Here is a 24210-nt window from a genome sequence, read left to right as displayed (position 1 = left end):
CGCAGACCGAAGGGCACGGGAAGGAAAGATCGAGCACGGTACGTTCCAAACGATGTAGGAAGATATCTTGGAGCAGCTCTGCGCTTCAAATTGTAAAACGCACCTGGAGCACACTCTCGCTCGAACGAAGCAGAGTTGACGGTAGAAAGTAGCAAGCTCATGTTCCAGATAACAACCAGTACTGACTGACTGGTTAGATCTTCTGTGTGATCAGTGCCACTGGCTCTGGTTCATATAGCTGTCGCCGCCAAGGACACCGTCTTCGAGAGTCCGAATGAAGTCTCGGTTACGTTGACCGGCCCCTGCACGGCTTCCCCGGCGTCGCTGAGCATTGTTGTCGACATATCCGTCAGGAGGTGGGGGGTAATATGCCGGGCTGGGCTGGAGTCGAATGGGGGCATTCGGGTCCAGATGACTGGCAACGCGTTGAATAGTTGGCGGAATTCCTCCTCCCTGATGATCCATGGTGGATGCGCGTTGGCGACCAGCTCTAGTGGTTGCTTGAGCGTAGAGGCTCTGAGATGGTGCATATTGCGATTGAGGCATCTGGCCTGGCATAAGGTTCATTTGATGGCCGTAGCCCGGCGGCTGGGCAGGATATGGAGGAGGGGCGCCTTGCTGATGGCCTGTAAACATGCCGTTGTACATGGGCGGGGGCTGGCCATGAGATGGTGTATGGAACTGATTCATCTGCATCGAGTATGCATTCTGGGCCGCTGACTGTGCATGTGCCGCCTGAGCCGCTCGCTGTTTGCTGGCAGCCTCAGCCTGCTGCTGCTGTTGTATTCCGGGCGGAACGGTTTTGTTGAGTGAGGAATATTTTAGATTCATCGGCGGCACGAAGGGCCCTGTAAACTTCTGCTGCGTAATGAAAGGGTGAAGCTTGGCTTGTTGGGGCGACCATCGCTCAAGGGGGTTGATTGACAGCAGTCCACGAACAAAGTCGATGAAAGCAACTCGATTGTTCAATTCTGGACGAGATGTCAGTGAGTGAAATGATGTAGCTGTGAGGAGAATACGAACCTCGCTCGATCTCGGCCTGCTTCATATTTTTCCTAGGCATTGGATAGCTTCGGATGATTTCCTCAAGCGTGGTTGCCTGGAAATACTTTTTGCTCGGTTGCTCTTTCGTATTATGTTCCCGGGAGTATTGTTCCAGGCTTTTCAGGCGGTACGTCTTGCGACCGAACTCGTCTTGGGTCTTCTCAAAGAATTCACCCGACTGCTTGCCCATTTCAAGCATCCACGTCGGCGGTAGACCGAGCATTTCCACAATTCGACAGACCTGATTGTATTCAGAGGAGCCAGGGAAAAGTGGTAGACCAAGGAAGAGCTCGACGACGATGCAACCAAGCGACCACATATCGATTGCAGACGAGTAACTGCTCGAGTTAGTTTAACACCAGTTCGAAGAAGACAGGGGACGTACGGTAAGCCAAGTAACACCTCGGGGGAACGGTAGAATCTCGACTGGATATACGTATAGACAGTTTGTCGCTCATCGCAAGCGGAGCCGAAATCGATGACTTTGATAATTGGGCTCTCAAGACTATGGGCGGTCGACGTTAATCCAGGAGCTTCTCCTCAGGCACAGGTCGCTACTCACTTCTTCAGTAATATGTTCTCGGGTTTGAGATCACAATGAATCAGATGCGCCTTGTTTAGGAGACTCAACGCGTTGAGAAGTTGCTGAGCAAAAACACGGACGAGAGTCGTGCTCAAGCCACGAAACTGGTTTTGCTTGATCAATTCATAAAGATTGACACTGAGCAGTTCAAAGACCAGACAGAGATGCTGCCGATGAATGAAGGTATCCTTCAAACGAAGCAAATGGTGGTCGTCGTTCTTGTCATATTTGCTGTTAAGCTGCAAGGAGGAAGGTCAGAATGTTTCGAGCAAAGAATCTTGGGATCCTACCAAGTCCAAGACCGAGACTTCCATCATACTCTGATTGAAGTATGCAGTCTTATTCTTAATGACCTTCACGGCAACAACCTCTTGGGTTTTTAGATTCTGGCACTTGACGACTTGACCAAATGTCCCCTGTCCCAACACGTCGAGGATGAGGTAACGATTCCTTGGAGAGATGTCAATACAGTTGGCCTGAAAACATCGGCGAAAGAGGCGGTTGAGAACACTCACTTGTGACCAGCTTCCTCGCTTCCAAGAATGTCGTTCACATAGAGAATATAATCGCTGTCCTCATTGTCATAGCCGTCGTTTTTGACTCCCTTGCTTGGTTTTGTAAGGACACGTCTGGGATTCCGCGAAGACTCATAATTGAAGCTTGGATTGCAGATGCGGTATGTGGCCGGAAGATGGGAGGTTAACGCTTGAAGGGGCTGTATCTTCATTTAGCAACAAGCTGTATTGGCCGGTCGATGAACACTTACACTAATGAAACCCCCTTCTGGATTGGCACGTCTGTATGGGGGCTGCGCATTAATGCGGGGTTGGAGCTCCTGAACCGACTTGATCTTTTGAAACTTCGGCACTGGCCCTCGACCGGCTTGCTTGCTTGCACCAGACATGGTTCCCGACCGGGGCAATCTCCCATCGTGTCCAAAGTGAGCGTTGACTTGAGATCCTGCTGAAGGCGGGTAAAATTGGTCGGAGACCATCTCGGTAGGCTGCAGCGGAGGAAGCCGAGGAGGACGCGACACAGCTATCACAACCAAACTGTTAGCATGAGCTATTCCCAAGACTCTCATGAGAAGACTTACAAGGAGGCGACTGAAACGGCTGAGGGGGTGAGGAGTAGTTTAGAGCTCTGGTCGGCGACCGGCGAGAGTTGTTTGGCCCGGGTGGGAAAGCATATGAGTTCTGAGACTTTCCAGGACTAATATTGTAAGAAAAGGACGGCGACAGAACATTCATCGGGGAGTACCTTCGGGCAGCCGAGGACTCCTCAGGAGAGAAGAATTGAGACGATGGTCGACTATGTTGATTCGGTCGCGCAGTGTACTTCGCCCTGTTGTACGGGTCCGCATCCTCCATGGTGGTATCGGCATCGGTGACATAATCGCGGCTACGTGGCGTTGCGGCTGGCGACGACGCCATAGATACCGATTTGGAGTTTGCGCCGGCCGAAGGGGGTTTCGCTGCTGTTCCGGGCGTTTGGAAGGCTTCATAGGTATATCCCACGGGCGGCTGAGACTGTTGCGGCTGACCACCATACTTGGGGCCTAATTGTTGGGGAGTAGACGTCAATCCATTGTTGAACTGCGCAGGACGTCCCATCAAGGGGTCCTGGTACGGCTGCCACTGAGAACCCATCCTCTTCGGGAGACCTCCCCTCACAATATCTCGAAGAACCCGAGTGAGAGTTGACGATCAAGGATGGACGATCGTCTGTCGCCGTTGACAGCGCACATGCACTGCGATCGAGGGGATGGGGAGCAGCGCGGGTGGCAGACACACGTAGCGCAATCAGGCGGAGACGACGAAGCGGTTCGGAATATTTGACGTTAGACGTAAATTATACAGTGCTTCATTATCCAAACGACTGAGCACTCCGGTGGTGAGGGTTGATTGAGGGCCACCAAGCGTCCTGTTCACCGAGGGCGGTCGCAGGCTCAGTGACGGGGGGCGGGTGCGACGGGCTGCCAGTATCTATCGGTGCAGCCAGCTGACTGACACGCGGAAGGGGATGCAGTAAATAACTGGAGCACGGGGAGGATGTGTGTTAGATTCCAGAGCGGAAGTACACAGTCAGGAAGAAAGACTGTGGAGGATCTGGAAACAAAAGTCCAGTCCGAATGGCCGCTGGGGAATCGCTCAAGCAGCAAGTAAGTATTGCGGAGGGGTTTTAGAAAGAGAGGTGGAAGGCGAGAGTCGTGGAGGTGGAGATACTCCATAGATGATGCCTCAACCTCGAGGGCAGCGTTGCGTCTGCCTCAGGCTGCGATTGGGCTCTGAGTTTCGCCGGGAAAGGCAAAAAAGACAGGGAATGAGAGCTTGCTGATCTCACAACTAATCGATCGACGACTTTTTATCGACTCGGTATTTCTATTTCTACAGTGAACGAGTATGGCGTATCTAACACTGCTCCTGAATTCTGACGTCTACAATTGTTATTTTCTGCGAATCCAGGGCAAGGCAAGTAGATAACAATTGTTCCCTGCCTCCTCTCATCCGCCGCGAGTAGCCAGCCTCTTTGGCAGGATAGGTCATCCCTTGGGAACAGCAACAAGCTCATCCTTATTTGAAGCAATATATGTGAAAAAGGAGTGGTCTAGTAGGAGTTCCCATTCATAAAGTCGGCCTGTTTGGGGAACTGAAGTCATTTCTGCAACCATCTAGCCCGTAATAATGTCCTCTTTGGCACTTTCGTGGAATATGGTTGCTTTCGCCGCTTGCAGGAATTAGCTGAACCTTCTCCGTAAGGTGGACGGCTCCATGAGTTCGTTGTACAGCTCGAGATTCAAGACAAGCAAAGCGGATTTAGGAGTGGTCTCGCAATTCGGCAAACGATCGTCCTTCATTAGGATTGCCTCCGAAAAGAAGCTGGAACCATGTCACTGTACTCTGCGTGCCCAAAGCTGGCTGAAGAGGAAACCGGGCTGGAAGAACCACTGCCAAGGCCCAGGAGAGTGACGTGACTGATGGCACGTGCACCGAAGGCGGTCAGACTAGGCGGCAGTGGGCGAAATCTTTCTGCCGTAGATACCACTGAGAGGATACAGCGATGCTCTGTGTTCGGCTTTTGCGATCATTATATTAGAGGAGCCTTCATATTCTGTTAGCTTTCCGGATTCTCTTGTGATATCCGCATAGGAGAAGGTTGTCTTGGACTTGAACCGTACTGAGCGCGTCGCTTGACTGAGGTCAAGCCCGTCGCCGCCTGGATATCACTCATAGTTCCTTGACAGCGCCAACCTGTTACAGAAATGACGGCGGTGTTTTTCTGAGCTGCACTGCTCCGTCATCGCGAAAGCTTATCATTTGTTGGGTGAAAGTCTTGACCTGCAGGGTGTAACAACTGTTGGATTGTCTGGATAGCCATCCTTGGCATTTCTGTCGTGCTTCAGTCATGGATCACAGCGTGAAGAATGAGGGTGATGGTTCCGTTGAAATTGAAGTGGTCCAGACACCTCAGACCACCGAGGGATTAGATGCCTCGAATACCGCTGAAGTGGCGACAGTGGCTACCTCAAAGCAGCAAGAAGATCCCTCTGCAGTGACCGATGAAGTAAGCCGTCTACGAGAGCTCCAGGCCGATATACGCGATCAGGATGACCTTGAAAGGGACATATCTCGTCAGGTACCGGACCCAATCTTCCTTGTACGAAGTGCTTTCTAGTCTGACTCTGCCAGGCCGACAGGTTGCTCATGGAGCAAGCCGACGAACGAGACAAGAAGAGATTGGAGAAGACCACCCTTGAAAAAGAGTATGTCTTCTGCCATAAATCAATGCCTAGGCTCAGATGCTGATACCTGAATGATTAGGAAACTCGAGGCCCAGATTCTTAAATTTCATCAGCGTCTGTCGCAGCCAGTTGGCACGTCTGCTCGAGTCCGGTTAGAAAACGAGTTGAGCAATCTAGAATCTCGCAACGCCTCGCTAGAGAATGACTTGAAAGAAATCCAACAACGTATTGACGACAGACATGAGGGTCTCGAAGCAGGTACTCAGGCAACCGGGACAGGGCGCCTGCCAAATGAATCTCGTAGAGATTATCTCATCCGAACCGGGAAGATAACGCCTTTTTCTAGGATGGGTGCAGGTCCGAATGAGGGTCCTCTTGCCAGCCTTCATGACGCTCTCATCGATGCCGAGGATGAACGTGACGAGAATGAGGCGTTGGAGCAACTGAAAGATCGCTCAGCTGTTTCGCACAGGAATCTTGTCCGCCCCGGATTCGACTTTGACGATGAGAGTACCGATGCTGGTGTCGCACAAACTCGACCAAGCAAGAGACGAAAGCTGGAGGGTGGTGCACGCCGGAAGAAGACTGTTATCAAGCAAGAGGAGTCTGATTCCATGGCAGCAGATGAAGAAAACGAGCTTTCTGAAGATAATGACGAGTCGGCAGATTATGTGGCGTCTGAAGAACAAGAATCATTGCTGGAGGACGAAGAAGAATTTTTCCCGGACGGAAAGCCAGAGCGACCTGCAACTCACGAAAAAGGGAAGAAACCTGGTGACGATATGGAAGATTTCAGCGGATTGGACGACGGTAACGAGAGACTTTATCAATCGAGACTACAGAGTTGGGTGAGTCGGAGAAGCGCAGCTCGAAAGCGTGCTTCCAAGGCGCTGCAAGCAAAGGAAGAGCATGGGAATACCATTGATGAGGAGGCCTCGATCGAAGAGGATGAATGGTTCCTTCCTCATCCTACGGTACCAGATGTGTCCTATGACAATGGATATCGCTTGCCTGGGGATCTCAACCCTTACTTGTTTGACTACCAAAAAACCGGGGTACAATGGCTATGGGAGCTATACCAGCAGAAAGTGGGAGGAATTATCGGTGACGAGATGGGGCTGGGGAAGACAATTCAAACAATAGCGTTCCTAGCTGGACTGCATTACAGCAAGAAACTGGACGGCCCTGTGATTGTGGTATGCCCTGCTACGGTTATGAAGCAGTGGGTCAACGAATTCCATCGCTGGTGGCCGCCTTTTCGGGTGTCCATCTTGCACACGTCCGGGAGTGGCATGGTCAATATCCGGAGTGAGAGCAGCAGAGAGGATGCTCTTCTATCTCAGACCTATTCTTCCAGTTCTCGAGGATTCACCAGCAACCAGAAGGCAGCTAGCAAGGTTGTTAAGCGTGTGGTGGAAGAAGGCCACGTTCTGGTCACTACCTATTCTGGATTACAAACATACTCTCATTTTCTGATCCCGGTGGAATGGGGGTGTGCGATTCTTGATGAAGGTCATAAGATTCGAAACCCGAACACTTCTATTACCATCCATTGCAAGGAGCTCAGGACTCCGCACAGGATCATCCTCTCGGGTACCCCTATGCAGAATAATTTGACCGAGCTTTGGTCGCTTTTCGACTTTGTGTTCCCAATGCGCCTTGGAACGTTAGTCAACTTTCGGAACCAATTCGAATTCCCTATCAGGCAGGGCGGATATGCGAATGCTTCTAATCTCCAAGTGCAGACAGCTGCCAAGTGTGCAGAGACGCTCAAGGATGCCATCAGCCCATATCTTCTGCAGCGCTTCAAGATCGATGTGGCTGCGGATTTGCCCAAAAAGACCGAGCAGGTGCTCTTTTGCAAGTTGACCAAGCCGCAGAGGATGGCCTATGAAACATTTTTAAGATCTGAAGAAATGGAGTCCATTCTCAAGGGGCGCAGGCAGATTCTATATGGAGTTGACATATTGCGCAAAATATGCAATCACCCAGATTTACAGAATCATAAGCTGCAATCGCATCAACCGGGCTATGGAAATGCGAACAAGTCTGGCAAGATGCAGGTTGTCAAATCGCTATTGGAGTTGTGGAGAGATACCGGCCATAAAACACTGCTATTTGCCCAGCATCGAATCATGCTGGATATCCTTGAAAAGTTCGTCAAGTCACTGTCTGGATTCAAATATCGGCGTATGGACGGCACCACACCCATACAGAATCGGCAAACCATGGTTGACGAGTTTAATAATGACCCGAATCTGCATGTGTTTCTACTCACGACAAAGGTTGGAGGCTTGGGAGTGAATCTTACGGGCGCGGACAGGGTCATCATCTATGATCCAGATTGGAACCCATCGACAGACGTGCAGGCCCGAGAGCGAGCATGGCGACTTGGTCAGAAGCGCGAAGTCAGCGTCTACCGCTTAATGACCGCTGGAACAATTGAGGAGAAGATATATCATCGACAGATCTTCAAACAATTCCTTACCAATAAGATTCTCAGAGACCCCAAACAGCGGCAGACCTCCTTTCAGTTGAGCGATTTGTATGACCTATTCGCGCTCGGCGACGAAAAGCCAGGTGCAACGGAGACGAGCAAGCTCTTCCAAGAAGCTGAGGTTACATTCCAGGGAGACGGTGACGGCGATAATCGACAATCGACCAAAGCCCAGGACGCCTCGTCTGACCTGCAAGCAGAAAAGAACGACATCCGCAAAGTAGTGGGTGTCTCGTCCATGGAGAAATATCAGGGCGAGTCGGAGCAGCCCAGCGATCAGGAGAAAGGGACCGGAGCCGTTAATTCAGAATCACGCATCATGGAAGGCATTTTTGCTCGCTCTGGAGTACACTCGGCTTTGGAGCATGATCAGATCGTCAACGGCAAACGGGTGGTACGAGCGGACCCAAAGATCATCGAGGCGGAGGCCAAGAGGGTAGCTGCCGAGGCTGCCGAGGAGCTGCGGCGAGCTGGTGAAGCAGCACGGTCTGTTCCCATTGGGACTCCCACCTGGACAGGTCAATTTGGAGTCGCAGGAAGGCCCGAGGAAAGACCCCTCCCTTCAGCATTTGGCGGACGAAGTAGCACTGCGCGGCGGACGGCGGCCGGCCCCTCGTCAGCGAGCATTCTGGCTAACCTCTCCGCACGGACACCATCGTCCCGGAGCGCCACGAACAGCCCTGCACCATCCAGGACTCCCACTGGCGTGGATTTTATGACGATGATTCGAGACTACATCTTGTCACAGGGTGGAGCCGTTTACACACAGATGCTGATCAACCACTTCAACCGTTACTGTACCACACCCCAGCGATCGGCAGAGTTTAAGGAAATGCTCAAAACAATTGCCGTGCTCGAAAAAGGTGGACGAAACGGGCGAGGAAGATGGTCGCTGAAACCCGAATTCGCCAAGGTGAAATAGCACATCTCGTCGCTCACGGGTTACAGCATAGACAGGCGTTATTGGCTTGGACCGCGGACGACTTGGTTTGATTGAAAGGAAAGAGGGATACCACGGATTATGGCGTTTGAATCATTCATTGTAGATACCTAGAGTACGCAAATGATCTAATGATAGAGTAACATAAACATCACTAAGCATGCATCACTTATGTATATGACACACCTGCTATGGAACATGGCCTCTCGGACTGCCCGATCAAGCTTGAATAATAGGTCAACTGATGTCACTTCAGGGGTGACTGAACCAAATGGAACCACCAGGATGATCATGATATCAGTCGAGTCCCATCAAGGAGGTAGTCCATGAATTTCATGACCATGACCCATGGATGTAGGATGGTAGTCAAAATAGCGATGATCCTTAGCGACTGCGAAACTTCAACTCTCAGCCGAGGATGCTTGGTATTGCCGTCGATGTGCTCATTATCCGAATATGGCAAAGACGGCACGATTCCGAAGTCTGGATGGATGCTCATCTCCTGTTCCTGTTAGCGTGCATCGGGATGTCGATCACCTTGTGACTGAGTTGGTGCAGCATAGAGGACTACAGAGGGTTTGAGCTCAAAGTGTAAAAATAGCTGGCCTGAATCGAGCATCGGCAGCGTAGATGTTACAGTTACATGTGTTCACAGTGTGTCGACAACAAAGTACAGAGACATTGAGTCATGCTCCGTACTTTGCACTTGTGGTGATGTCGGCAATGTCTCAGGTTTGACCATCCCCGCCTTCATGAAGGATTCTTTCCCCCAGCAACCAGTGTCCACTGCGGTACGATCTTCCTCTACGCTACTCAACCGAACACCTTGACTGGTTCATTGGCAACTTCGCCGTGTTCCCACTGGCCATTGATCGTTGTTGCGTCGGGAAAATTGTCCTATGTATCCATACTTTAGCCTGAGCTGAATAACTCCTCTGTGGAGACTCATTCTCCCTTGAATTTCTTGGTTGTTGCGGCGATGTGATGTGATGGTGTGGCCTGAGAAGAACAGACTAGTTTCTGCTAGACAGCGTGCTAACAAACTAGCATTCCAGCAATATCTGCAGAAGCTTCTAAATTTGATGTCGATCGTTGATGAGATGACTTGGTTACCAAATGCCGGTTTGAAGCAGTCTGTGGTGTTCCACTTGGTGGAGTACTGGTGATGGTGGATGTTCAAGAACATAATAAATAAAGGAAGGGATATCGCCACATCCATCCTCATCACTGACACCCATTCTCTCACATCGTTGTCCACGTTCTGTCATTTGTTCTGGTTTCACTGAAAAGCAGTTCAACAAAATAATCCAATCTCTCGTTTAGCGATCATCAGAATGAAGCTGCTTTCTACTCTCACTCTGCTGGTTTCCGCAGTCGCGGCCAACCCCATGTTCCATACAACTCGCCAGGCCACCACCACCAAGCCCTTCCATCTTAAGACCGCTGACGCGTCTAACGAGAAACACAATGATTTATACGTCTACGCATACCACACCGGTGCAGGATTCAATGACGCTGTCCTCACGCCCGATGTGGACACTGCCAGTACGGCTTTCCTGAATGGCACCTATACGCAGTTCGACCTGAAGACTCCGTTCCCTTGGGGCTTCAATCCGATCGGTGACACCAACTATGCTCGTTAGTCCCCTGCTCTCCCAACTATATTGTCTTCGATTCGGAACTGACTTGTGCGCAGAATGGGAACCCGTCGAGATCAACGTCGGCTACGGCTCGGAGGGATTCTTCATCAATAGCACCGGCCTGCAGTGGTCGGAGCAACAGGGCTTTGGCGGTTGGCTGGGTAAGCATTGCCATCTGAGGTACCCGGTAACTCTCTGCATGTGGCTAATTTATCCCAGTGTGCGACTGGTACCACGGCGCACCCCAGCTCTTCTATATCTACCGCTACTACGAACCCAAATTTCCCTCCTCTTGCAGCACCGTCAACCTCCAGGTCGAATATACTTTGTAAATAGGGTGCGGAATGGCAGGCGGAAGATGCTGCCATCGGATATGCGCGTGGCGAGAGTGATGACTTGGTTCACTCGAGGGTTTTGGAGGTTATGAGTCGCTCCTTACCTGACGAGAGTGATATGTATTGATATGCAATCGCACATACGGAAACGCTCTTTAATGTTTATTTACCTGTAATGCCGCTGTGATGCCAGTGGTTTATATCAATCGCTGCTATATCTTTGATTGTATGGAATAGTGGACCTTTCTTCGTGATTATGAGTATCGATCCATTTGCCATGTTTTGGTCAAGCTCAGACGTCGAGTCGTTCTCTAGTAGTACTCCTGGTGACCATGAAGACGACACATTGAGGATATCCAGAGGAAAATATGGAAGTTCAGTTGTTTCAGCATGCTATTTTAGAGGACATAGAGGTGCATGGACTCTGGGTCCTAAGTGATTATGACCTTCATGTGATGGTGTGAATAATTCTGATAGCCAAAAATAGCCCATGTCTCAGTTATGCCCAAACAGGCTAGCCCGCCTCCAGATCCCCTTCTCTAGTCGCTTCGATTGGACCCCCCGTCTGGCCTCTTTTTACCCTCTTCATAACTTGACTTGGCTTTTCGGAGACCAGCTTGCCTTTTGTATCTTGAATTTGGTCACATCTCTCTACGGTTTCCCATGGTGTGATCCTGTTGAGTTGATTCTCTGACCAGTCACTCGCTTTGTTTACCTGCCATTCAGCCTCCCCTCCTTGCGACCCGCATACGATACCACCCGATCCGCATGTTTCACTGACCCGCTGACTTGTAGAAATTTGTTCTACCTGTCCATCTTACGTCCAGACTGTATTGCCAGCCTTGTGAAGCGCTCTCTCTCTCGGTCGTCGACACTCGTTTGCGAAGACAGAAGCCGATCGGTTACGGGATAGCCGGAGCATCACCCTCCCAACATCTTCTCAAGGGACTCGGTCCCTGTATTGCGTGATAGCCTCAGGATCTGAAGGCATTCTCCATAATGCAGTCCCTCAACTTCCTCTCGTTTTTAAGCCTTCTCCTCTTGCTGGGAACAATTTCCTCGGCTTGGCCATGGCCCCAGAACGGGCTGAACCTGGCACACGGAGAGATTGCGGCCAGAGCTGGTTAGTTTGCAAAGAAGATTGCTCATTTGTTCGCGTGCTGACCCGACAGATACAACTGCATCCGACCAAACAACGGCTGATTCTAAGTCGAGCAAGACCGACTCTTCCTCGGAAAGCAAGACCACAAATGACTCGAGTGCGACGGACTCTAGCAGTGGAACAGCCAAAGAAACCGGCACACAGACGGGGTCGGGAACAAGTACCGAGACCGGCACGGACAAATCCGGCAAGAGCAGCAAGGCCAAGACCTCTACCAAGTCGACCTCGATCGATGCACGTCTCCCTGCGGGCGGAACGTCGATGTTGATCCCCACCGCGGGTGCTACAACTTACTACAAGATCGGCGACCATGTGACTTTTGCCTGGAACTATACCTCTCTAGTGGTGACGCCGTCTGCAGTGAATGTTCTTGCGACCTGCACCATGAACAGCGCGACCTATACCCTCACGAGCAACATGAGCGTCGAGGCGACTGGAAAGGTGGTGTGGGATACGGGCAAGTACCAGGCGAATGCCACGGTCCCACTGCTGACTGCGACGTACACGTTGTACGTGGTCGACGTGGACAAGGACATTGGAGACACCGCAAGTGCCGGCCACCTTGGCTCGCAGAACGGTTACTCCTTTGGCATGTACAGTCCGCAACCCTATACTCCTCTCAACGGTATGCTCTTATTTCCCCACGCAACTTTGACAAAGCATACTGACCCGAATATAGAATACAACTGCGCCACGTGCAACAGCGCCCTCTCCGACATCGAGCGACAAGCCCTCAAGTTCGCCTTTGGCATGGCCATGATCACCATAGCCTCCTTCACCTGGTTCGCCGGTGACTTTGGTGTCTTTTCCACTTGAGCTTCCTCATGAACGTATCGTATGTTTTCCACCAACATATTGCATCCGAATGAGCGACTTTTTCCTTCATGACCATAGCGATGTATCCGCAAGGTTGGGCTGGCGTTTTCGTTTTTCTTCTTCTCTCTGTGTATTTGCCATTACAATAATCTAAAGTGGCGGGGACTGGTATATTCAATCTATTCAATCATCTGGTGTCTATAATGAGCTGTATTAGCATAGAAATTGACATGCATGTCATAATTCATCAACCAAGTTTACCATTCAAGAGCATACAAAATGAATGAAAGCAATTGCATATCCGGAGCCGCATCCTTTGTCTATGACAAACCACTGCATTTGCATTCTGCATATGTCTTTGTCAATTGGTACAAAGCAGGATAGTAAGGTAGTACCGGGATAGTAAAGAAACAGCCATGCAGCCGCATGCAATGCAATCTTTGTCTCATGAACCTATATTCCCACCAGATGGAAAACTTTATTCTTTATTCCCAGTACAGAGATACAGGTATAAGTATAGGTGGGTGAGGTTAGGTACAATACACATCCCCATCTCATCCTAAGCACAGCTGAACAAGCGGTGCAGTCACATTATCGATTCGCTACGTGTTGATCTTGACCTTGAATAGTCCGCTCTGCTGGCCTGCTGATTTGACTTGTCTGATTGCTGTTAAGCTCGCTGCTCTCTCTCGTTTCCAACCTCCCTGCCTCGCGTGGCTGGCTGCGCTCGCTGCTCGCTATTGCAATGCCGTCCACAACACTGGGCTGGATCTGGCCGAAAGACCCCCGGCCAGGTAACCCCTCGCGCTGGCCCCGTCGGTGGCGTCTCTTCGATGTCCTGACCAATCGCGGACCGGATATATACGTCGGGAAGATCAACAGCCGGAGCCAGAGTCAGGAACGGATCAATTGGTCTGGGTGGGAGTACCGGGAGGGATGTTGCTGCGCGGGGGTGGACGAGACGCCGTTCCCGTGGGCGAGGCGGGGGGCGTGTGAGCGGTATGATTTCCGGCGGAGGAGGTATGTGGTTCCGGATCATGGGACGTGGTGTGGGGTTGAGTACTGCGATGAGGAGGGGGATGGAAGGAGGGGGAGGCGGGTGCATGTCATTCCGCGGCGGTATTGGGATTGGAAGGGGGCGGAGTATCCGGCTGGGTATTGGCATAATGTTGTGCATGGGGTGCATGGTTAGCTGGAGATAGGGTGGGAGGATTGAGAAGAATCAATGCAGGCGGGATGGTATGCTTCCCAGACGACTGGTTGGCCTTGGGACGATTGGATGGGGTTGGGTCTGCGGATGGAGGGGAGTTGCGCGGTGTTGTCGGTCATCTTGCCGCACTTTGCGCAGGGAGTCTGTTTGACATCGGAGTAGGAGGCGATCATGTCCTGAATTGAGATTAGACTTGTCTCGTTGTATCTGCCGTTGGTGTCAATATGTAACTTACCAGTAGATACGCAAGATCCCACTGCCGCGGACGAGCATTCAGACAAGCTGCAACCGCCGTCTCCAGCTTCGTCTTCGGCTTCCCGGGAGCCGCCATGTCCTGAACCCGCCAATCGACCATATCATGTCCGTCTCCATTGACCGCCTGCAGCTGGAATGCCATGCCAGCCTTGACGAGGACAACGGTGATCCTTGGCTGGTCCTGATGGGCCATTACCCGGACACCCGGTAAGTTTCGCTGTACGAAAATCTCCACGATCGTCCTCCAGCCACCCTCAACCGATTTAATCTTCGCACGTTCCTCCTCCTCCTTAACCCTCTGCTGCTGCTCCGTCTGCGCCCGCTCCTCCTTCTCAAGCTCCTCCAGAAGAACATCATAGTCCCGCTCCCACATACCCGTCGGCTGCAGCAGCTGGCCCCCGTTCTGCTTGATCCGAGCGTCCACATGGTCCCAGATGGCTTTAATTTCAGGGCTGCGCCACATCGCCTGGAACTCCTGGACCTCTGCCACGCTCGCGCGAGCCGTCCGCGAGAGCTGTTCAAAGAGCTCCCGCGGCGACTTTGGCAGCGGCCTCCTCGAAGCCGCCTTGGGGCTGACGATGGGGACTATCGGGTCCATGAGACGCCCAGAGAGTAGAGTCCGTAGTTGGTGGATCTGCACTAATCAGCTTGAACTGCAATTAAGGCCAGGGGAGAGAAGACTAACCGTCGCCTCCATCTTCTGCAACTTCGCCAGCGACGACACATACTGCATCTCTGAGGTCCAGGCTTCACCGCTCGCATTGTCCTTGTCAGGAACTTCGGCGGGGATTGTATCCTGAGGAGGATGCTCCATTTTAGGGACAATCACACCTGTCGCAGGCCGTTGTGAACTGGGTTTTGAAGTAGAGGCCATATTGACTGACCGTTCAGTGACGGGATCAATGCAGAGTCAGCTGGATTTGCAAAACCAAAGAAGATAGGTCAGCAAAGAGGTATACACCGGCCGCTCCCAAGACGGATGTCAAGGAGCGATGAGAGTGGGAGATGATTGTTGTTCCGACGAAGGGCCGGAATTATAGCCCAGTTACTTGATTTGATTTGACTGGCACACGATCCCACTGATAAGAGAAGCTTCCAGGAAGTTGAAGATGCGTCGAAAGATGATTATGGCGCTCCAGTGAGATGCTCCTAAGGTCTGAGCGTGTTCTACTCTACCAATAGTTGAAGTGATTCGATGGTGTCGACGGAAATCCAGCCCATTTCCCTCGGCGAATCATGGAGATAATCTGCGCCACAGTACCAGCCACGTGTGGCGCATCAATCACTTTCCTCTTTGGGATGTACGTGGGGTCTGGTATTTTGTTGATGAACATCAGTCGTCAATATATTTAGTAGACTATCTAGTAGGTACATTTATTAAGCTAGGAAAACCGAAAATTGTTTGAGCCGAGATAATTCAAGTTGTCATAAGCCGTGCTTCGTTATATCACACTGTCAAAATGCCTTCGACAAGTATAGTCTAATATGTACACCCCTATCATGCGCCAGAGTGAGATTCGTCTGCTGAACTGGCTCAACAAGGTCCGGGTCCGCGTTCTCAATCCGATTGAATCGCTGGAGTAATTTGACAATCGTAAAGCTGGCCTCGGTGAGTGCGTATTGTTCTGCAGATGTTAGCTAGAAGTATAGCTTTGTGAAAGATAGGAGGACTCACGGCCAAGGCAGATCCTGGGACCCCCGTTGAAGGGAAGATACTCCCATCCCCGTCTGCCGTTTTCTTCCCAGCGTTCGGGTCGGAACTCGTTGGCATCCGGGCCATAGAAGTCTGTCCGGCGGTGCATGGCGTATACACTGTAGGTGACTACTGTGCCCTTGCGGATGTAGACGGGGGACTTTTGGTCCGGCCCACCTCCGAGAGGTAAGGTAGTGTCCTTGTTGGCGACGCGGAAGTTGGCAGGGACGGGTGGCAGGAGCCGGAGGACTGGTCGGCTGTCAGAATATTCCTACTCTGAGTTGTCAAGGGGGTGACGTACCTTCGTTCAGCACATATCGCAAGTACGGAATATCCTTGAGCTTGGTCTGCGTGATCTCCTCCTTGGGGTGCTCGGCGTCGCCGAACGCATCCAGAATGACCTGACGAAGTTTGGTCCACACGTTCGGATGGCGCGCCAGATAGAAGAATGTCGAGCTGAGCAGGCTGGCGGTTGTATCGCGCCCCGCTAACAGGATGTTGAGCATGTTGTCCCTCAACACCTTCGGATTATCGCTGTTGGCCGCCAGCGCCTCAGCAAAGATATACCGGCCCCCAGGCTGCTTCTTCTCCGGATTCCGCCGCGACTCGAGGGCGAGCTGAACGTAGTGGTCGACGACCTCATGGACGCGCTTGTTGGCATCGCGGAACTCCTTGGGGTTGATCATCCAGTAGAAGTTGACCGCTCGGGACCTCGCGGCGAGGTACTCCTGTGCCGTGTTGAACGCCTCTGCGAAGCCCTGCGCGTTACCGACGGCCGATTTACCCAGAAGGCCGGTGTCCGTGCCAGCGTGCAGAGAGCCCACCGATTCCCCGAAGAGGAAATGAGTCGCCGAATCGATTGTGAGGAGGAAGAACAGCCGCTGAATATCGAACGTCGAGCCGTCTTTCGGGACTAAGTCGATCAGTCTGGAGATGTGGCCGTCCATCAAGTCCAGATCGGCAACCTGAGGAGTTAGCGCAGTTTCAAGGGATGGGAACAATCACTCACCTGGTCCCTCGTAAACTGGGGCCGTAATAGCGCACGCGCATGCGACCATCCCGCTCCATCCAGCGTAAAAATCCCGTCCCCGAGCAAGGGGTAAAACTCCTGGTGCCTCGTCCCGAGCTCGAAATCATTGAACTGTGTCGCGAGCAGAGCCTTGAGATTCTCCGGCTCGATCGTAGATACCAGCCGTCGTCCAAAGATTGTCTGAGTAAACGTGTTACCGTACTTTCCGTACTGCTCGGCGATAAGCTCAATCCATCTCTTCTCCTTGACGGCTTTTTTGAGGCGTAGAAAAGCAGAGATGCCGAAGATGCCCGCTGCCCCTTCGGTGGGGGGCTGACAGCGCAGGGACCGGGCCTGTTTGCGGTGCTTGTAGAGTTGCTGGAAGTAACGGAGGACCAAGAATGTGGTATATACTGCGGTGAATAGTGCGACAGCAGGGGCCAGCATGGTGTCGTGCCCTGGTGGGTGAGGTTGTACTTGTGACTTGTGTGACAATAGCGATTATCCGAGTGTTAGAATTAGAAATGGTCCAGACCGGTGTGATACCAAGGTTATCCATGACCGCAGCGCTGACTATTTATAAATTATACCACATGCCGATGTAGGTTTCCAGGCTACCCCTCAGTATGCGATCATGACAACCTCGCTAATCTGGAGATATGTTGATGCTTCGGCGAAGAGGCAGACTCGGACTCCGACATGTGTGGGTGGATCGCTACCAAACTTACATCCATGGAACTACGAGGCACAGGAAACTCAACGTGTGAATGGTCCAAAAGAAAACCGATGAACGATCCATCGCAAGCACATACGAAATTGGTTAGACAGAACGGATGCAATATGTCTGACTCAAGCTATGCACAGTCTAGATAGTCTCGGCTAAGTCGCAAGCATATATGAAAAGGGCTAGCTACATCGCAAGGATCAACCACGCTAACCACTCCCCACACTAACGTGACATCAGGAATCACTGTGACTGCTGGACTGATTTCGCCTGAAACATGGCAGCCATTGTTTTAAGGCCTGGCTAAAGTAATTCCGGGACACTGCCGCGTCCGGGGTGAGCTGAAAGTCTGGGCAGTGCACCGCGTTCTCCATAATGTACCCAAATACCGCGTCTTTGCTGGTGGAGACCCCGCATGCCGGTATTTCAGTTGTGAAATTGACCCCCTGTGGAGCCCAGTTTTCGTCAGATAGCACCGACAATGGTCTCCAGGGATCAAACTGCCCCCCGCTGAAGTACACGTTGGACGGTCGGATAGTCCAGCCGCCGAACTCTTCATTCATGTTTTCCGTCTGTGGTCGTGGCGGTAGGAGTCCAGCCTGGACGGCATTTGGGAACTGGCGATAGCAGAGTTCCTGCTGATACTCCAGGGTCTGATACGAGGAAAGAAGCGCATGAGGGCCAAAGTTGTTGCTCTGGAAGAACCCCCATTCTGTGCAGTATTGCCAAGTCCAGCTGATCAACTCAGGGACGGTGTTGGGTTGGCTGAAATCGCACGACAAAGGCTCTGATGCATTGAGACCGTTGCAGTTAGTCCCGTACATCCTGTTGACAAGCGATATGAAGTAAGGAAAGGACGCCCAGCGCTCTGCAACGTATTTGCTGCCGCGGATCGGGGCGAGACCCTCCGGTCCTGCCGACTGGTTTGTCGCTGGGTCCAGCTCGAGGTAGTTGCAGAAATTGTGCAAGCTTTGATTACCGCTCCAAATACTGTGAGCCTGAAAGGGTCCGTAAAGAGCGCCCAAAGCCGTGGTGAAGTCTCCATTGCTGTTCTTCTCCGCGTCGGGTCCAAGAAAAAGCCGTTTGATCGACGCGGACGTCTCTCCGTTGGACAACTGGCCATCGATGTACTTGAGAGCAGCCTGAATGTCTTTGGTGCAGTTACTGTACCCGTTGGCCACCATAGCACGGTAAATCTGCTCATAGTACACGCTCATATCGAGCTGAGCTTGTACCGGAGCGGACGAAGCATAAGCCGCAAATATGGTATCGGGGTATTTGTTGCGAGTGAACGCGGCACGGATACCAGGATAGGATCCACCGATCATAACCCAAGGAGTTCCTCGGGGTGTCAGATCGATATCAGGATGACTTGGCCGGCTGAAATTTGCAGCAAAATAGGGGATATCAGCGAGGGCTTGCTTAGTGGTGAGATACTTCATGTGCTCCACGGGCATATTCTGGCTGACGGGGAACGGAAGGGACTCTCCATAATATCTTTGCAACATCAGTACATATTTAATTCTTTAAGGCTTCTGGCGGGCCTACCTGTGCTCCCACACGATTCCCATAGCGTGAAATTCTTGCAACAGCAGACTAAGCCAGGATGAGGAATTTGTCAACAAAGAAACTGAATACTCAKCAGTAGCCTCTCCAATGTCATAGACCATGATAGGGCTCCCGGGGACATAGAATTCTTCATTGACCCAAAATCTGTTTCGATAGGTGCCAAACGAAGGATCCTCGTGGTCAATGAGGATCTACACGAGTCAGGAACAAGACCGATAGTTGTACAGGTGTGAACTCACCTCTGTATATTCTGCTGCAATTGTGGGATCTGCAGAATTGGCAATCATAGAACTGAAAGCTTCAGGGTCGTTCAATGCGAGATGAGAATCCATGCCCAACTCAGCGGCGATTCGCAGGTCTCTTCCTAGCGTAGACGCTGGTAGTCCTATGCCTGTGACAGGGTCGAAGAGTACTGCAAGGTTCATTGCAGCGAGCCATGATGGATAGAGCTTCATCGGAAAGTCTAACACGATGATGGACTCAGTGTCAAACTCAGTATGAGATAAAAACGAGGATAGAGCAAGATCTGCCTGTTGAGTTGAGATATCGGATCAACGACGGAGAAGGCTGGAGTTGACGGACGTATATACCGTCACGTCCTCGAGGAGGAGTCTCCGAAGTTAATGTAGTCATTTTTGCAATTGCAGTCGCCAGTCCTGAGCAGGCGATGGAAATTCACAACCATCGCTGTCACCGAGACAGGGGATATCGCGTGCGGTACGACTCAGTGGTGTCGCACAACAGATTACCGGAAGCAGTGATATCAGCCATTCAACCGTCTATGAGGGTCCAGCCACCGATCGGAATGAAGACACTTCTGGCTGACTTGGGGCTTCAAAACTTCACCAATTGATTGGCACTAAAACCAAAAGATGCATTAGCGAGTCAGACGCAGCCACATGGTTATCCGCTTCAGGGGCGGACTGAGTCCTTCTAGAACAATATGATGCATATCCCCGAACAATAGCTTCAGGTTAGGATGCTCTATTTGTACAGAGCCATGCAGCGCACAGATATAGCATTGCTAATTTGGAATGCATACAGACAATGGCAAACCATTTTAGTCGCGAACAGCGTCATGTTTTGCCAAGTTGATAACCAGTCAGAGTAAATGCGGTTCTTCACCCTGGATAATTAACAGAACCTATCACTCTCTCAAGGCTGAGGAAGGACAATGAACAAATTCTGTATTAGATTGTTTGCACATCATCATGCGATCTCATATGACATAGCTAGACCGAAAAAGCTATTCATGTTTGTTTTTATGAAGAAGACTTTGAAGCGCCATAGTTCCAAATCTCATGACCTTACTGCTGGAATGCCAGCGACAGCTATCTGCATTAGCTAGGCATGCTCTGACTCTGACTCTGACTCATGGAAATTGAGCCTTTGCACGCTGAGCATATTAGTCAGTGTTGGCTTGGAGAACCTAAATGGCCACCCGTTACTCCGTTGTAGGGATTGTACTTGAGAAATGACAGAGTCCTCAAACATGGCTTTAACATATCGATGAGGGATGCCGTGAAAAAGAGTGTTTGCTGTTCCTGAATCATGATCTCTTGGCTATTCGAACTAATCGGTTAGCAACGATGAATGAGACAAGCAACCTAGCAAGAACACGGTCTAGAATTCAATCTCCGGCATTAATCAGCAGAAATGTTCTTCAATCTTCATACCCAAGGAGTCCTTCGGCTGGACGGCTGGGTCTTCCGGACTGATTCCGGTGAAGACTGGCACCAAGCCCACCAGGAGTTTCATTTCCCAACTCGACACATTCGATCACCTTGGCAGTATCAACTGCAACAGCTCCTATCTGCGCAGTTGGATGACACTAAAGAGGGATATGCCTAAATTGAATGTCATCAGATGAGACCAGGTTGCGTTGGCCGACCGCAACACCTCTGCCAGACTCGGGATGATACAATGCGAGGGATGCAATGAGCGGCTGATTGATTGATGGAAATAGAAATTACTGAAAGCCTCTCCCCTGAAGAAGCTCAACACGGAAAAAATCCGGGTGCACCTGACTTGGTGTCTATGGCGCCAAAGCCTGACGAAACCCAGTTGGGATCATTCCGGCAAAAGTTCGATTGATTCAAAATCATGGCGGAAAGACAATGACTTGGATTCTCGCGATAAAACCGACCGAGTCTGGCTTGCAATATGGAGTAACGGATTGCCAATGGATCCTGTCAAACCCCGCCTGGTGATCGTCCCTTTTAGACACGGCGATGTGATTCTGAAACATCATCCGGATGAACCGGAACTTCTCCTGCGACCTGACGAGGTTGATGTTGGATTCACTACGAGGGTGCATGCGTGCATGCTATCGAGCAGGAATGAAGCTAGTGTACGGATTGGTATCTCTCAAAATCACAGAAACTGTGTGAAGAAATTGGCCGGTATAAAGGAGCATCTGCTGAGATTATGATACTGGCACCAACTCTTCCCCGGAGAAACATACCGCGTGGTATTTATCTATTCGCGGCATTCGCACAGGCTTCTCCGCATGCATCGGTATATATTGTGGACCCAATTAATATACAGCCATGCACTCCTTCTCTAGCGCCAGCCTTGATATAGATAATGATGCCGCGCTCATGTTGCGCAATTATCCACCTCCTGAGATTGGTGGAACCCGTCAAATTGCCAGGAGGGGAAATGTGATGGAGATGAAGATCCCTCTGTGTCTGAGGCTGGAAACATCCTGAAGAATGGCATCTGGTGATATATAAGCATCTGCACTTTTGCAGACCCACACATCAGCTCAGAACGCCACCTCCCAGAGCGGTTTACAATGCTGTCGAAAGCTGTGCTTTTCTTGTCCCTTCCCTTCTGGGCTCAGGTCGCCAATGCGGCCTTTGGCATCACCACGACCACCAGCTCCTATGTCATCGATGCCAACTCGCCGAATCCGTTGAAGTTTACGGTCAACCGGTCGAACTGCGACATCACATCGATCAACTTTTACGGCTCCGAGCTGCAGTATCAAAGCACAGGCAGCCACATTGGGTCCGGTCTCGGATCTGCAACCGTCTCTGCCACTCAGAGTGGTGTGTCCTACTGCCTCGGTATGACGGTATTAGACTGACCTCTCTAGGCGATTATATCAAGGTTACCTGCTCGACGAGTACCTTGACTCATTACTTCGTTGTGCACAACGGAGACCCCATCATTCATATGGCCACCTACATTACTGCGGGTTAGTCCTCGGACAATTGCTTCAGGATCTGTGCTGACCATCCAGAACCATCTATCGGTGAGCTGCGGTTCATTGCCCGTCTCGACAACACCCTCCTCCCCAATGAGGAGCCATTTGGTGAAGTCTCAAACACCGCTGGCGGTACCGCCATTGAGGGCTCGGATGTGGTAAGTTGGTCATATCCGCAGCATACCCACGTCTGACAGCCATAGTTCCTGGTCGATGGACAGACCCGCAGCAAGTTCTACTCCAGTCAGCGATTCATCGACGACCAGAGACACTGTAGGTAGCATCTACTTCCTGGAATCTAGGCTAACAGACACAGGCGTCTCTGGCAGCGCGCATCGTGTGTGCATGATCCTGAACCAGTACGAGTCTTCTTCCGGCGGACCTTTCCACCGGTAAGTTTTTTCCGTTCCTATATCCGAGCCGCCACTGATTTCAACAGCGATATCAACTCCAACAACGGAGGCGACTACAACTCCCTCTACTGGTACATGGTAGGTGTTTGTCTGTCCGGAATCGTGCAGTCACTAATGCGCCCAGAACTCCGGCCACGTCCAGACAGAATCGTACCGCATGGGTCTGCACGGCCCATACTCGATGTACTTTAGTCGCAGCGGCACTCCCAGCACCGACATTGATACGTCTTTCTTTGCGAACCTTGGCATTACGGGCTACGTCGCGGCCAGCGGCCGAGGCACGGTGACTGGAAAAGCATCGGGTGCTGATTCCGCGTTTGCATGGGTTGTCCACTGGTATTGCCCTGCCTTGAACCCTAAAGTAATGTCGGATATGACTGATTCTCCAGGTACAACGATGCGGCGCAGTACTGGACCTACACGGCCTCCGACGGCAGCTTCACCTCTCCCGCCATGAAGCCCGGAACCTATACCATGGTCTACTACCAAGGCGAATACAAGGTTGCCTCGACCTCTGTCACCGTGTCGGCCGGCTCGACGACCACCAAGAACATCTCCGGGTCCGTGACGACCGGCACCACCATCTTCAAGATCGGCGTATGGGACGGCCAGTAAGTGCAGTTCAGCAAAGGATATCAACTCATAGAGAGGTACTGACCGTCTAGACCCACTGGCTTCCTCAACGCAGCAAACCAGCTGAGAATGCACCCGTCCGACTCGCGCATGTCCAGCTGGGGCCCGGTCACCTACACCGTCGGCAGCTCCTCGGTGTCCAACTTCCCCATGGCCATCTTCAAGTCGGCCAACAGCCCCGTCACGATCAAGTTCACGGCGTCGTCCTCGCAGACCGGCGCCGCTACACTGCGCATCGGCACGACCCTGTCTTTCGCGGGTGGTCGACCACAAGCCACGGTATGCCGCCGGTCCCGCTAGATTTTTCTTCACAAGCTAATGAGACAGGTCAACTCGTATACCGGACCGATTCCCTCTGCGCCGACGAACCTCGACTCGCGCGGTGTCACCCGTGGTGCATACAGGGGTTTGGGTGAGGTGTATGATGTTGCGATTCCGGCCGGCACGATCGTTGCGGGCACCAACACGGTACGTCTCATCATCTTACCAGCGTAACTACCAAGCTGACGGACACAGATTACCATCAGTGTTGTCTCTGGAAGCTCCGGAGACACGTTCCTCAGTCCCAACTTTGTGAGTTCAGTCACTACTTTGTGTGTTCTAGACTAACATTGCTAGATCTTCGACTGCGTGGAGCTGTTCCAGTAGGGCATCGCCAGGGTATAGGAAGGTGGTAGCCGGAAGCTAGTATTGACAATGAAGTATTTATAACATGCTACGCTTGCTCCGCAGTA

The 24210-nt window shown here is 51.6% G+C and overlaps 8 protein-coding genes across 8 annotated transcripts; 4 read left to right on the top strand and 4 right to left on the bottom strand.

Annotated features, from left to right (window-relative positions):
* Positions 1-210: 210 nt before the first annotated feature.
* Aspvir_003496 (putative protein kinase Yak1) lies at positions 211-3276 on the bottom strand (the record flags this gene model as incomplete). The annotated part of the gene is made up of 8 exons (XM_043275078.1): positions 211-971; positions 1024-1382; positions 1430-1549; positions 1607-1866; positions 1918-2077; positions 2143-2342; positions 2394-2665; positions 2724-3276. The coding sequence occupies 8 exons, from the start codon at positions 3274-3276 to the stop codon at positions 211-213; spliced, it is 2685 nt and encodes an 894-aa protein (XP_043131013.1).
* A 1756-nt stretch (positions 3277-5032) lies between these two features.
* Positions 5033-8788, top strand: Aspvir_003495 (DNA-dependent ATPase RAD26; the record flags this gene model as incomplete). The annotated part of the gene is made up of 3 exons (XM_043275077.1): positions 5033-5263; positions 5317-5390; positions 5449-8788. The coding sequence occupies 3 exons, from the start codon at positions 5033-5035 to the stop codon at positions 8786-8788; spliced, it is 3645 nt and encodes a 1214-aa protein (XP_043131012.1).
* A 1352-nt stretch (positions 8789-10140) lies between these two features.
* Aspvir_003494 (uncharacterized protein) lies at positions 10141-10778 on the top strand (the record flags this gene model as incomplete). Its single annotated transcript, XM_043275076.1, has 3 exons — positions 10141-10444; positions 10503-10607; positions 10666-10778. 3 exons carry the CDS (start codon positions 10141-10143, stop codon positions 10776-10778), a joined length of 522 nt encoding a protein of 173 aa, XP_043131011.1.
* A 1002-nt stretch (positions 10779-11780) lies between these two features.
* Positions 11781-12759, top strand: Aspvir_003493 (uncharacterized protein; the record flags this gene model as incomplete). Its single annotated transcript, XM_043275075.1, has 3 exons — positions 11781-11904; positions 11954-12568; positions 12623-12759. The coding sequence occupies 3 exons, from the start codon at positions 11781-11783 to the stop codon at positions 12757-12759; spliced, it is 876 nt and encodes a 291-aa protein (XP_043131010.1).
* A 1188-nt stretch (positions 12760-13947) lies between these two features.
* Positions 13948-15098, bottom strand: Aspvir_003492 (RNA polymerase II mediator complex subunit MED27 domain-containing protein; the record flags this gene model as incomplete). The annotated part of the gene is made up of 3 exons (XM_043275074.1): positions 13948-14145; positions 14205-14858; positions 14910-15098. 3 exons carry the CDS (start codon positions 15096-15098, stop codon positions 13948-13950), a joined length of 1041 nt encoding a protein of 346 aa, XP_043131009.1.
* Positions 15099-15679: 581 nt separating this feature from the next.
* On the bottom strand, positions 15680-17373 carry Aspvir_003491 (cytochrome P450; the record flags this gene model as incomplete). The annotated part of the gene is made up of 4 exons (XM_043275073.1): positions 15680-15849; positions 15900-16166; positions 16219-16882; positions 16927-17373. The coding sequence occupies 4 exons, from the start codon at positions 17371-17373 to the stop codon at positions 15680-15682; spliced, it is 1548 nt and encodes a 515-aa protein (XP_043131008.1).
* A 513-nt stretch (positions 17374-17886) lies between these two features.
* Positions 17887-19644, bottom strand: Aspvir_003490 (putative serine peptidase, family S28; the record flags this gene model as incomplete). The annotated part of the gene is made up of 3 exons (XM_043275072.1): positions 17887-19147; positions 19199-19410; positions 19459-19644. The coding sequence occupies 3 exons, from the start codon at positions 19642-19644 to the stop codon at positions 17887-17889; spliced, it is 1659 nt and encodes a 552-aa protein (XP_043131007.1).
* A 2372-nt stretch (positions 19645-22016) lies between these two features.
* rglA (putative rhamnogalacturonase B) lies at positions 22017-24124 on the top strand (the record flags this gene model as incomplete). Its single annotated transcript, XM_043275071.1, has 12 exons — positions 22017-22272; positions 22320-22421; positions 22467-22588; positions 22634-22703; positions 22747-22822; positions 22870-22921; positions 22968-23179; positions 23233-23454; positions 23509-23755; positions 23804-23944; positions 23993-24049; positions 24095-24124. The coding sequence occupies 12 exons, from the start codon at positions 22017-22019 to the stop codon at positions 24122-24124; spliced, it is 1587 nt and encodes a 528-aa protein (XP_043131006.1).
* Between the last annotated feature and the right edge of the window lie 86 nt (positions 24125-24210).

This window comes from Aspergillus viridinutans (genome assembly GCF_018404265.1).
Source record: "Aspergillus viridinutans IFM 47045 DNA, scaffold_15, whole genome shotgun sequence".
NCBI lineage: Eukaryota > Fungi > Ascomycota > Eurotiomycetes > Eurotiales > Aspergillaceae > Aspergillus > Aspergillus viridinutans.
This window is presented reverse-complemented; position numbering and strand designations above follow the sequence as displayed.